The 14752-nt window shown below is 38.3% G+C and overlaps 1 protein-coding gene across 2 annotated transcripts in view; it reads left to right on the forward strand.

The window, feature by feature from the left end:
- The window catches only part of LOC103386703 (potassium voltage-gated channel subfamily D member 3-like), a 57716-nt gene that overhangs the window by 26325 nt on the left and 16639 nt on the right, over positions 1-14752 (forward strand). For both annotated transcript variants that reach the window (XM_017036733.2, XM_008321101.3), the window contains exon 3: positions 14189-14351. In XM_017036733.2, coding sequence (XP_016892222.1) covers positions 14189-14351 — 163 coding nt within the window. The remainder of the gene's footprint in view (positions 1-14188; positions 14352-14752) is intronic.

Here is a 14752-nt window from a genome sequence, read left to right on the forward strand (position 1 = left end):
GAGAACGACAGGGCAGAAAAAGAGCAATTATTTCCCCGGTGACTTTTTTAGCACCTTGTACAGACTGTCCTGAGATTAATTTCCCTGCTTTATAACATAAAGAAATCATTTATTTCTTCACTCCGTGTGCCCAGAGCCTCAGACACGGTGCAACTCTGGGCTGTTTTATTTACCTGCCCAGCAGAGGAGAGATGGGAAAGCGAGTGGCTGGATGTAATTTGTGGAATCTGCGGCAGCCCTGCTCGCTCCTTTTGATTGCTGTAAACAAACGTCTCTTTCAGTCGCTGACAGATGGACACCAAAGATGTCCCCCGACAGCAAAACAAAGGTGATTTTGTAAATTACAGAGACCTGTTCTGGGTGAATTGCACCCGGTAAGTGTGAGTGGTGGCAAAGGTTGACTGGGTTATTGGATTTTATTGTTTAGCTGCCGAGCATCGGAGCACAGACTAGAACAAAAGACAAAACTCAGAAAAGGTAACAGGCTCTTGTCAGGTGTCAGTGCAGCAGCTGTTAAAGCATCGAGTGGTGATATTTTACATCAAATCATTTTCAAATATCCAACCCCGTTTTTCACAGTATATTCCAATTGCATATTTGAAGGAAAAACAGAGACACAGAAACAGAAACAAAAAATATGTTTCTGTTTCAACATATGCTGTGTTTATTGACAAAGGTGAGCAAACACCGCATGTATTTAAATGTGACCTCAATGAACGTCTCTATAATTGTTATTATTATTATCATTATTATTATCATTATTGTTATTATTATTGTTATTATTATTATTATTATCACTCAACATAACATTTTTATTGACCACAGGGGGCACTAATTGCTGATCTGTAAACACAAGTCAAGCGTTCGAAGTCAGATGCAGTAACCTTAATGCTCTCAAATACTAGACAGATTTTGAACATACAGACGATGAAGATAAACAATCCATAAACCTGTTCATATTTTGTTTTCTTCAAAAAGAGTACCAAACCTACTATTGGTTAATAAGCATTCATCAGTCACACTTCACTCCAAGAATCTCTTCACTCCAAAAGATGTGACGCACAGCTACTAACTTTGAATTTATTTTATTTTTTAAACATAAAGGTCGAAGTGAAAATGTTGAGACACTGGGAGACAGTTTGAATGTTGCCTCTGAAACTATTAAAGGTTGTGGACTCTTTAAAAGGGCATGAGGCGAGACTTCAAAGTCTGGGCGGGCAGACAGGGCAGAAGAGAAAGTGTTCTACCCACCACTCCATCACTACCAACCCCGACAGCTGAGGACCAGACCAGAGAAGGTCTGAAGAACAAACAGGTCCTGATCCCTCTCACCAGGCTTTATGACATAAAGAAAAAGATAGGACGTCTGAAGGAGGAGGAGGAGGAGAGAGAGAGATTCACACACATGCTACCTTTACTCTGTTGCTGCCACTTCCTCAAAAAGGGTGGATTCTCCCTTTTTAAAGACAGCAGTATCATAAAGCCTGTCACTCCTGTCAACTGTATCTCACAGCACATCAGCCGTAAGAGAAGAACTGATTTCATCAAAGACCATCTGAAGGGTTTTTTTTTTTTATTTATCATCATCCAGTTTTCTCCACGTCATACTTTCCACTCAGAACATACACATCAGCAGGATGCCAAAAAACCTATTTATCCTCATGAGTATCTTTGAACCGTTGAAACGCTTTGAGGCTTTCTAAGAAATGTTCCTCTTATAGAACTTGTTAGAGCCTAACTGTTCAGAGTGTCATTTTCTTCCCCTTTAACTAACGCACCGATGATCATTGACACCTCTGAGGTGTGGCTGAGCTGAACTTGGGGACACGCTGCACTCGGGGTGGGAATCTCTGAGTTCTTCACGAGTCTACTGGATTAATGTAACAAGGGCGATTATTGTGATGTATCAATCACCACACATTTCTAATCAGTACATTTCAAATACACTATAATATAACCAAGATACTTTTGCCTGTCCCTGTAGGTATTTGAACACGATTATGACACTTCTGTAGGTTTTCTTTCCTAATGACATTCACATTAATCTTCTGTTCCCAAATAAATTATAGTCAAGAAAAAAAGGAGTAAAAAAATAATAAAAATGAAAAATGAGTATTTACGTCTAAGATACAGATATATGAAGTACACGGCAGTAAAACCAAATCAACTGACATCTTGGTGGGTAATTCTTTTTAATTATTCGTTCTCATTAGTACCTTTTAAAAATAACTATAAATTCTTATTTATAATTTTAATAAGAATTAGAATTTGAAAAATGTAGTGTTTAAAATAATAATAAATATACTAATTAACTTATTTGTTATTGTGACACAGCACCCCACTAGACTCGAACCTCCAGACCAAAGTCCACTTCCTTAACCACCAAGCCACCACTGTCATCTATTAAGCCTTGCAGCCAAAGGCTCATAGTTAGACTGAGGACAAAGAAGTGAGAAATAAAGTCAAGAGTTGAAGACAATACAATTCCAAAAAACACTGCATGTACTTTCTGTGTACTTCTGAGTATTTGCTTCTAATTAGGTAATGTGACTGACACAATATATGTCTAAGAATGTTAGGATTTACCAATGCTAACGAAATATACATTTCTGACAGAGGAATAACAAATCCCTGCTTTATCAGCTTTATACAAATGTCAAATATAATTTATTCCTTTTCTGCCAGTGGCATAGAGAAGCTACGCTGCATAATATTTACATGCCACCGCAGAGCAGGCGTTTGCCCTGAGAATGGGTGAGCATGTGGTGACAGTGGTAATAATCTTGTTGTTGCCCAAACACAACTGAAAAACCGACATCTACACAACAACGTAACACAGTTTGGTAGCTGTAACATTAAACATCACATCCAATGCCTGTTTTTTTTTTTTCGCAAGATGTTTGTAAACCAGACTCAGGCAAATATACTGTAGTTTCCTAAATACGATATAAGTATGACATATTAGTATATATTTTTATATAAATATAAATACCATATAAATCTAAAATATTTTTATATAAATATAAATACATAGTATAAATGTAGCATTTTTTGTTGTATCGTGTACTGAGTAGTCGTGTATTTTGTTTAACTACAATGGGATTATTGTTGTTTTTCTTCCTCACTTTTCTGTCTTGCACCTTTTGGCTACTTGACTTGGTTATGTTGGCATCAAAAGATAGAAATTAAGGAGACACAAGGATTTCGAGGAAAAGTGTTGCAGAACTCATAAATTAAATGTTCTAAATTATGATTAAGGAGTAAAAATAAGGTGATTTTGTCACAATGTAGTTGGAGGTGTACAGCTCCACAAGTGGTATGCACTCAGCACTGTGCCCTCAACAGACTCATTCCAGCTGTCCTGATTGGCTCATGATCCAGCACCCCAGGTATTCATACCCCAATGCTGTCCTTGTGCATTATGTTTTGTTTTGACTGAGTCAGAGAAGTAGATACAAACAGATGACTCTCAACACATGGACCAGGCTGTAACAACTGCACACACAGCCCTCCAGGGTAACACCACAGAGCTAATGAAACAGTGGACATAGGTTCGTCTGTCAGTATAGTTCTCCGGACTCCGTGAGGCGCCGCCTTATTATTTATTTTAGAGTTTGTATTCGGGAGGAGACTGAACTCTGTGGATTTAACTTTATTACTGATACGATGACTTTCTTCTGCATTTACATCTGCTGTGGTGGAGAGAGACAGCAGCACTTGTCAGAGGAGACACAGACAGTGAACACAGCAGTCAAACAGAGACACTAAACACATATTTTTTATGATGCCTTCACAGCAGTCGCCATGCACAGCACTAAAACAGGCCACTGAAGGCTCCGGAACAGACATGAGGTGAGACAGGGAGCAGCTACAAGCTCAAAATAATGCAAAAAAAAAAAAAAAAAAACGTGATGCTTTGTGTTCTGCCACCCTGTCGCTCAGGGACACACAAAGGCCCAGTGATTTGGCCACAGCATGCAGCCCCTGGAGAGCAGCACTAAGTTCAGACCTGACAGCAGCACAAAGAGCCGACATCCACTATGTAAGTTAGCACTGGTAGCGAGGTAGCTGCAACTCTGACGTGAATTCTCTCCACGTCCATATACAGGTCGATTTATTTTTCACTTTGGAATTTGAAACATTGTTACATAAAATATAAATTAGAGCTCAAAGTGTTGACATCAAAGCTTTGTGGAGCGCCGTAACTAACCTTTTTATGAAAATTGCATCACATTCTGCGTGCCTGAAATGCAATGCTCCTATTTCTTCCCCATATTCAACATGAAGCCACAGTTTTCAGAAACAAAAAGACAGAATAATGCCAGAAGCTCAGATTTCTGCTTTGAAATGATTTAAAAGAGAAAAAAAAAGAGTCTGGGAGCTACACTGGTATGATCAAGACACAATTAACGAAGCTAAAAAGTTATTAAAAAAAAAATCAATTCAGACACATTCTTATATTTAGTCGCTGTGATAAAGTGGTGAGTAGTGTGTGGTCGAGTTCCCAGAATTCATTTCTTCATTAAAACAAGATCAGTCCAGACAGTCAGTGGTTAAATTTTAGTCCATGCATTGTGTGTTTTAGCTGATACATTACTGGTTCTGAAAGTGGGGGGGTGTGTATCAGTAGGGGGCGCAAAACCATGAGGTTACCATGGCGTTCTCCCATCATTGTTACCTCTCTCTGATTAAACCTTAACTTTTTCATCAACTTTTGTGTCATTTACTGATTCACTTTCCTTCTTTTCCCTCCCTGTTTAAAGTGAATACATTTTCTCATACACTAATGTAAAAAAATGCAGCAGAATGCTAAATATCTGAGAGAGTTTTTATCAAAAGGTCTATGATGAAACCGCTTGCAACCTTTTGCACACATTTTTGATCACTCTAAAAGCAACTGTGTGCTATTTTGCATTAGTGCATGACCAACTGATAGTTGTATTTAATTCCCTGTGAAGCAGAAGGTGAAATATAAACTCATGTCTGGAAGCTGTTTAATGTATTAGATTCTTCTACATACTTTTACACATTTAATTTCATTGTTTATCCTTTACTTCATCATCTTTTTTGGCTGTTTCCTCGAATTTTTCTGTGTATTTATCTTTGGAGAAATACGTGTCTAAAGCAATAGCCATTAGTCATTTATTATTTAAGTATTTTTTTTAAACATTTACCACCTTAATAATTCTTTCCATTTTGTCATTGCTAAATACGAAAAAAAAACACCAGTGTCATACACACACCACAGATAAAATACTATGACGAGACGGAGCTCAGAACATGTGTGATTTTAAATGTTCACCTGATAAAAACTGAAATTTCCTACATTTTTGCTTTGTAATACTACAGAGACTTGTTAAACAAGTTTGACCAAAAACACCTTGTACAACAAACAGCAGCACAGTAACTTTTCTACATCTATGTATCAGACTCAGGCTTCAAGAAAATTGAAAAAAGAAGTAGTTGTAAAATGTACGTGCAGTACGAGTGCTGTTACTGGTGTCATACCCCTCAGTACTGTCTCTGAGGTGATTCGAGGCCACACTAATACGGGTCTACTGCTGCAGCATCACAGTCACCACATGTCTCTCCTTCACACTCTCCTGTCTCTTTGGTGGACTTCTGAAATGGGATGCCACTCCTCTGGAGCGGTACCACCGCAGCTCCTTTGGTCTCCCGAGCCCTTCCTGCAGCCTACTTTCTCCTGTAACCTACTTACAAAGCTTTTTTAACAGATCCCAATGAAAGAGTCATTTTCTCTCCTCATCTCCCGGTCTCTGATGGAGAGACGGCCGATTCAAGGCTGGATGGGAGTGGAGCGAGCACGAGTGAAGGCGTGAGAGCGCAGGATTGGATCATGAAGGGTGTGATTGAAAAAGTTTAAACGCTAATACTCAAAGTAACAGCTAGCTAAAGCTCTTGGCTCCGGGGGTATTTTGGGAGTTTCACTTGTGGTAGGAGGAAATCTCGTGGTTGTATTTTCGCCTTTTGAACAAAGCAAAACCAGATGTGTCCTCTTCTAACACTGCTTTTATTACTATCTCAGCATTAAGAGAAAGTAATAAAAGTCAGTTCAGATGACTGGGTGACTGGGTCTTCAGCAGCAGCTTTGAACATTGTTTTGGCAGAAGACACATTTTGACAGGCTTTTGTTGAAAAAAAAAAAGTCTGAATCACTATTTGCTCATAGTCTGTTATTGGTACGTACAGTTTTGTTTGTTCGATTATTGGTCTGTAAAAGGTCACTTGGAAAACACTTAAAATACTCTTTACTTTTGATTAATGCTAATGACTTGAATCTGTAATCTGCCGTGTTCAGTAGACGTCCCAGCAACAGACGTTAGTGACACGTCGGTCCTAAGTGCAGCGCCAATAGAAAGAAAAGTACTTCCTTCTAGAGAACAAGAACTAGGATAAAAATAAAATCTGAAAGATCATCATTGTTCCTGCAGTAATTCCTTCCACCTCTGAATGGAATAGAATAGAACAGACTGACCTTTTGGCCATACGTGTTCAAGCACATAGGATATTCTGGTTAAAAAAGCAATGAAACATCAAAATTCAAGCAATTTAAAGAGAGAAACATTTTGCTTTGTTTTTTGGTTTCAAAGTCATTGATTCTTCCACTGGCTGCATTAGCCGTGTGCGGTTTAATGCAATTATATTGTGTCTCAGGGGGGAAATATTCTCAACTTTCGTCTAGTTTAAAACTGGTTTCCTCATGTTAGTCTCTTTAGAAACAAAGTTTCATTACTTTGTCAGCTCAGCCAATTAATGAATACAAACTGTAGTTTGGCCACAGGTTTTTCACAGAGACACAGAGAAGTTCACAGTGAATTCTAATGGCTGTCTTTGTGAACAATGTTTCGGTTTGTGATTAATTTATCACCGCAATTCTGCTGCCTCTCAGCCAAATAAACTAAATTCTTGTGAGGTTGCAGTTCGTCCTTGACTAGAACAGAGGAGACTTAAAAAACAATGGCTGTTTCCCCAACATCTAAGAGAAATTAGAAAAAATAGTTTTCCACATTTGCACTCCAGGTCATCAATGAAACACAAAGTCGTTGCAGATGCTGGGGCAGATTTTACCCGTGGTTGCATCATTTTAAAAATGTACTTCAAACACACAGAAATGTTAAATGTTATTCAAGTCAGATATGTTTGTCCACTGTTCACCGAGGTCGTGGAGGGAAATGCTGGAAACCATTAGTTCACTGCGAAACAGTCTGAACAAAAACCTTGTAGTGAATTATGTTGAGTATATAATTGATTCTGGCAATACTCTCTCCTTCTCAACATCCATTGAAATCCCAGGTTTAGCCCGGACTAATGTTGTTCATTATGGTGTTTTTTTTTCTATCACAAAAGAAAAGTCAATACCTCTCTGGTTGCCTTGCTCAGCGTTGAAACATAATTGTTTTGGAGTGTTCTGCTGCCCCAGCACCTTCATCTCATCTGCACACACACAGAAAAACAAAAGATGAACATAAATTTCCTGTCACATCCACAGGACACTATGCTTCATTACATCTGATGATTGTCTTGCCAGAATTGTCGATGAATGAGAAATGTTTGATGGTGCACGCACGCACACACGCGATGTCATGACAGAACAGAGCAGGGATATAAAGGGTGATAAGAGGCAGCAGTATGTGGAGATAACGTTGGAGCTTTCTGAAGATAATGTCTCATTATCTCTAATCTATTTTGTCTGAAAGATTAAAACATAGAAAGTAATTGAAGATTACAGCCAACCTCCACAGGCACGAACTGAACAAACTCTGTCAATCACATACAGAACCATCACTCACGGTGTTCTGTTTTCCTCCAAATAGGATTATAACTTGGACAACAAAAATGCTATATGAAACGATTTGCCAAACAAAGGTGTGAAGTATTTTGAAAATACAACAAATGGGAGAGCTCATATGACACGCCATCATGCCGAGATTAAGAATAAAGACGCTGAAAGCTAAAAACAGTTAACCTTCTAGGGAACCAACAAAAAATCACTCGGTTCATAGCGTGTTTTATTTCAAAAGATTTGTGCTCCTACAGCACTGTTGAAAACAAAGGCTTTCAACATACGCTGCATACAATTGAGCCGCGGTACGCTGTACCATCCCGCCGTCTTTTAGCAGAGAATGCGATCAGGCAGACACTTGAATGTGGCCATCAGTTGCTCATTTCAAAAGGGAGTCCAGCTGTTGATGTACTACCTGAGCCATTTGTGTTTGGTTTTTGGAGTACAGCACTTTAAAACTAGATGTAAAAACTCTTATTTTACCAAAATATTTTACTTTGCAGTTTATAGATGCATTTTTTTGTTGTTGCACCAATTACCTCAAGCCCGCCATTTGTAGCTAAAGGCAAACATTTTCAGTTTTGTTTAAACAGACTGACAGTTTTCCAGTTCCCTAACGGACTGTATAAAATAAATAAATCCTACTCAAGGTTGATATTGAGTCGTGTTTACCTGCAATCGATTCATTCTGTTTTTCTTGTCTGTCAACTGCAATAAAATTGGAAAGTAACTCAGAATAACAGATAAATATGAAATCTATTGATGCTCTGGATTTTTTTTATTGAAAATCGGTTTTGAATCAAAAATCGATATTAAATCGAATCGTGGCATTTCCTGAATTGTGAGGAGGTCAAGTTAAAGTGACAGTCCTAGAAACGGATGATGAAAATGTATTCCTGCGTAAGGAGCCCGAGGCAATGCTGCAGAGGTGCAGCTGAAAAATTGAGATGCAAGAGAGCAGTTATGAAACTGAGATGAACCTTTCCTTTGGAAAAAAAAAAATTAGCATCTAGGTTAACAGTTCAGATGAACCTTTCCTTTGGAAAAAAAAATTAGCATCTAGGAGTTAACAGTTCTTTTTTTACGTTTGTACAGTATCTTCTAGCATCACTGACGTTTACTTGACGAAAGCTTTTGTCTTTTCAGAAAATTGACATACCAGAAATCCTCAGCTGAATTAAGTTAACTAGTAATAGAGTAACAGCCATGTTTAACTTTCTGCTATTTCCATGTTGTCTGGAAATAGAGGTCTTCAACAGGTGGTCCACAACCCAAGTGTGTCAACAGGTATGCCAAGTGGTCATGAATTTTTTTTGTCCACAAATCAGAATCAGAAAAGTTTTTATTGCAAGCTAGGTTTCCACCTACAAGTAATTTGCTTTGGCATTTAGTGCAACAGACAGGAGTGTGGGTAAACAGAGAAATATATACAGATTGGTGGAAAGAATAAGAAACTAGAAAGAAAGAATAATAAATTAATAAATAAGAAATAAGAAAATGTGACACTGACATGAATCCAACACTGTCTAGACTGTGGTATAAATATAGAGAGGAACCCAATTATATAGATTTTATGTAAAAAGAATCACTGACCATTCACTGACCAACACTGAACTTGTTTTCAACGTTGTGTTTCAACATTAACTCACTTAAATGTTTGGGTCATTTCTGTCCAGTTTTGAGGTCAGCGTTGTCACACAAACGCCGTCTTTCCCCAGTGGTGGCGGGTCAAACAGACTAATCTTTATAATAACAGTCATCAGGCTGTTGATTCCATCTTCTGCCGACCCTTCATTTTTTTTCGGTTGTTTTCCACTTCTTTCTTTCTTGGCTCGGCACGATCAACAAGATGCTGTGTTTGTGTGTGAATGTCAACACCACAGGTTGTTCACAGGTGAAGTTTCCCCTGGTCGTTCCTCCCCCAAGATTAAAGTTAATGGTTGCAAGCTGAGCAAATGTAATGTCAAATTTAAAAAGGCAGTTAAAAAAAAACGGAACATGTGGCACCAGTGATATAAACCGCTGAGGTAAAATATTTTTATTTTATTTTTTGGTTGTGAATGTGTGTAGTTGTTCCCACAGTATAACAAATTTGTGCCACAGAGGAAAAAAAGTCTGTGACCTGTAAAATCATCAAACGACATTTACTGGGAGGAAACAAAGGCCGACTCTAACCGGAATCCAATCATTTCTTCATTGCCTCATATAAAAGGGTTACAGTGTATCTTCAAAAATCTCTTGTTCAAGGTTCACTGTGACCTTTATGGTTATCCATACAGTGCCGTGAGAGAGGGCAGGGCTGAGTTAGGACTAAAGAAGATTGGAAATGTCTTTGTAAAAAGTAACGTCACACGAAAGAAATCGCGATAATTATTACAGCTCACAAACAGAATTTCAGACGTGGTCCTGCAGCTGCTGCTCTTTTTGTTTGGTTCTTTGTTTGGAGAATGTCAGATCTACAGTGAGGTTTTCTGCTGCCGACTGGGATTTTGTGTGGAGAGCCTCTCAGATTGAGGGATGATTATGCAAGCATCATGCAGAGGAGATCCTCCATTAAACTGCACTGTCACGCTGCTAATGTGCCCGTATGACAAGACACAATTAGGATTTGGCATTTTAGTAAATAGTGAGAAGATTTTTTTTTTTTTTAAACTGAAGTGAAGAGCGAGGGTCGCCCACTGTGTACTCCAATGTGTCGTGTAAAAAAAAAAAAAAAAAACCTTGGTGATGCTGTGGGGGCTGAATGACTAAACATGGCATTAGGGTACCATTAGTACCATTGAAGCTGAGGCTTATATTAGAGTACTGCATAAACATATACTCATTTCAAACAACATATTATTCCAGGAACAGCAGCACAGTGTCAGACTCTGTTCCCTCATCCCTCATCTTCCTGAACAAAACTAGGCAACATTTCACACTGTGGTGAAAATTGTCCTGCGAAGATGTTCCTGTAAAAATGACCTTGTTTGGCTGAAGTAGCGGGAAACTGCCACTACTTTAAAATAATTTTTGGTACAACATTTGGGTGTAGACACGATTTCAAGAACGGTAAGAAAAAATATTCATATATGGCAGGAGACATAGATAGTGCCAGAGGTCAAAGTGTATGTAATCTGGACTTGTTTACAACATCATCTACAAAAGTGTAATAAAGTACTACATTCAGTTATAGAGGTTGGTGCACGTCAACTCCAAGATTGGAGGTTGGAATTATTAATTTAAAAAATCTTAATTATTTACTATAAAGCAAAAAAACAAAAGTGCACAAAATTCTTGTTTTCGTTAACCTAATATTTTGCATCACTTCTTGAGAATCCAGTGTATCGTTACACCCATAGGAAAAGATAAATGATGATAAATAAATGATCCTTTGTACGTAGTGGCTTTATAAAGTATTGGTCTGCTTAACTGGCCTGCCTGCAGTGCAGACCTGTCTTTGTCATGTAGAGCAGAGTGAGACAACAGTGACACTGAACAGTGTCTTTTCCACCATATGAATGAACACATTGCACCACACCGTTTCCTCAGTTCAAAAACTGCCGAAAAGAAGCTTTTATCTCACATTTCTTTTTGATGAAAACACACCAGTCCCAGTTGTGTGTTTATGTTTTAACTCGAAATCTATTTCCCACATGTCTCCCTTCCACGCGACATGGAAGCAAGGCGACAATAAGTGATTGACGCAAACAAAACCCGGCTGGATTAATTTCCCACAAAGAGAATTTTTCCACCTGCACAGGCCTCTGTAGTAAGTCTCTCTGATATGAGAAGATGAACAAATGACCGTCATTTGGCAGAGGAACAGTCCTGCTGTGTCTGTGTTGAAGAGCATCGTGAGATTGATGCAGCTCACAGCTTGTCAAAAGAACAAGAAAAACACGCTATTTTTTACTTCAAAATGTGAAGGGAGAAACTACATACAGCACTGTTTCTAATATTATCTAAGGAATGTCCAAAAGTTTCAGCTGAAATTGTGGAGTCAAGTGTGGTAGTTTCAGGTTAATGGACGGGAGGGTGGTCTGATAGAGTTTCTGGGTTTAAGGTAGACTGGGATTTGGTGTTAATCAAAAATTCTGTTTTTCAGACACAGCAGAAACTTTAGTAAACTTCGATCCAGTTTGGAGAGAAATGCTCAAAGATGGCTGTATTAAATGTGGCTTCCTCTTTATTAGCACAAGACTTTCTAATGAATCAACAAGATTAAAAACTCTCAACACTGAGGATTTTAAAACTCGAGCTGAAAACCCAGCGGTTAACCAACGTGGAATTAAGTTACATTCCGCTTGTGCAAACACTGATTGATTCCTGGTCTCTCTCTTGTCAGTCTGTCAAGCTGTGCTCGGTTAAAACCACTCAATCATTTGTTAATAAAAAAGGGACAATAAACCACAGGAACTTGTCAGTTCATTATAAGGACATTTCTTGCATCAGTAACTTTGTCTTCATAATTAGTGCACATATATTCAAAGCAGATACTTTTAACCTTCAATGCCTCTCCTTTAAATGCAAGAAGTTATGTCACATTTGTTAGGTTTATGTTAAAAATTGAAATAGCAAGATTGTGGCAGCTCTGCTTCTCAGATACCGTAGGGGGCAGTAAAGAGAGGTATTTTGGACACATACTGTCAAAATGAGAATAATTTTATAGAACCAAAGAAATTAGAGCCAGTGCATTAAATAATCTCTAAATCAAACCATAAGAGCATGTGTGAATAAAATGGACTACAAAACAAAAACTACAAAACAACGGAAAAAATACATGAAAGACCAAACAAGTACGAAATTATAAATAAGCCGTTGTAAATTCTACTATTTAAATGGGAAATCGCCTTGAGTTGATGACTGAACATGCCCTGAAATGTCTCCCAGTGCTGTATAGTAGGTGAGGAGAGAAACAATCACGAGGAGACTGTTGTGTGTGGACAAAGGTCAAGGTTGAGTCCAGCTTGTTGAAGTTGTTGTCCCTAAGACGTCCATTTCCGTCTTCTACCATGGTCAAATCCCTCTTGTGTGGAGCTTGTTCGTGCAAATAGAAGATTGTTTTCGGGTAAAAATAATTCCCCAATGCTGGTTTCCAAACTGAGTGTGAGGAAGGAGCGCAACAATAAAGGGTACAACGGTCAAAAGTGCATTAGTCACACCTATCAAGTGTCCTTATTGCGTTGAGGATGCAATGGGGAGGAAAAGAAGCCAAATGGCTCTTTTGACAAAAGCAAGTGCTTTATTGAAAGTTTCTGGTTGTAAGTCAAACCTCTGCTTTTCCATTCCTGTCTTTTCAAGTGGTCCTCCAAAAAAATTGGTCTTATGCAGAACATGTATTTCTTCCTCTCCCAATTTCTTTTTTCTCCACAAGTGGAAGCTTTTGTGCACAAGGGAACATTGCGTTCTTTTTACACCATGTTACTTTGACCTAAAAGTCCACAGCCTCACTGAAGGAAGCCTCGTCCATGTCCACTCTCCCCACTCGCACAAAAATGTTCCGCCTGACCCTGCAACCAATTGGAATAACTGTTTTACCATGAACCAGCAGATTGGTGGCTGTCATGCGCGAGCATGTCTGTCTTTGTCTCCCTGTTACAGCAGCTTAGTAGTCGTTCATATGGGTGAAACATTAGTAATGATCAAGACTGGACTGATTTACCACCATGGTCACCGCTACGACATTTACATCTTTATTCAATATCTGGATTTACATTATATTTATGTTGCAATATATATTAATTACATTTCATGTATGTATCTGTAGGATTTCATATGTTTTCAAGCAATGCTAGAAGTACAAGACATTAATGATTTTTATTTACTACTGTTTACTATTTTCAAGGTAAGATCAAATGGAGATCAAAAAGAAAAATAAACACATCAATTTAAAATACAATTTCAATATTGACTTAAATAATTAGTAACCCTCTTTTGTCAAGCCTTCTGATTCCCAACCATTTTCACAGCTTTTGGTTAGAATTTCCAATAACCAAAATTGATTTTAAAGTCATTCTTACAAAACTGCTATTTCCAATTAACAAAGAATTTCAATTAAAAAGCCATGCGTTTTGTTTCAACAATTGTTTTCAACAATTGAAAAATGAATATATTGAAGTAATATAAAATACAACTTGCCATGCTGTGCAAATGCACCATGTCCAGTACTGACAGTAAGAACAGGCCACATCCCAACACAGCCAAAACAAATCATCTCAATCTTTTGGAAGGAAATCAAAGCACAGAATTCCACTTGTTTAATGGACTCCACACAGAAACACATATCTGTCCAAGCTGGGATTGTTTAGCCCACTGCTTTTCACCGGAAAATTGGACATTTTTGGACACATCTTTGGTTTGCTAGTGTCCCATGTCACAACTTTGCCTCTGTGTCTCCTCTAGTTATGGAGACATGGTCCCAAAGACAATTGCTGGGAAGATCTTCGGCTCCATCTGCTCCCTGAGTGGCGTGCTGGTGATCGCCCTCCCTGTTCCTGTCATTGTCTCCAACTTTAGCCGCATCTACCACCAGAACCAACGGGCAGACAAACGCCGTGCTCAGAAGGTAAACAGCTGTGGCTTTAACTTTAACATCACGCAGAGACGCTACCATTAATACTCAAATCACTAGATAAATTAGATTAGGCTACAATACCCAGAATAATCAGACATTATCTAGTAAATAGGAGTCGATGGGTGGTTGATAAATAATTACAGTGGATCCCCGGTTGTCGCACGCCTCCCTTCAGAACAATTCTGTTCACATTATATATACACACTAAGAACTGTTGTCTGATTTTGCGGGTATTTCTTGCGCTGTTCTTTCTGTGCTATTTCTTTTATTTTTGTTGTTCCATAAATCACCATGAGAATTAAAAAAGCTTGTGAAAGTGGAAAGAAAGAAAAAAAGTAGTGAGAACAAGAATAGAAGTGAAGAAAGATTATACAAAAGCATGGGAATGGCAC

The sequence above is a fragment of the Cynoglossus semilaevis genome, chromosome 11, assembly GCF_000523025.1.
Source record: "Cynoglossus semilaevis isolate Cse_v1.0 chromosome 11, Cse_v1.0, whole genome shotgun sequence".
Taxonomy (NCBI): domain Eukaryota; kingdom Metazoa; phylum Chordata; class Actinopteri; order Pleuronectiformes; family Cynoglossidae; genus Cynoglossus; species Cynoglossus semilaevis.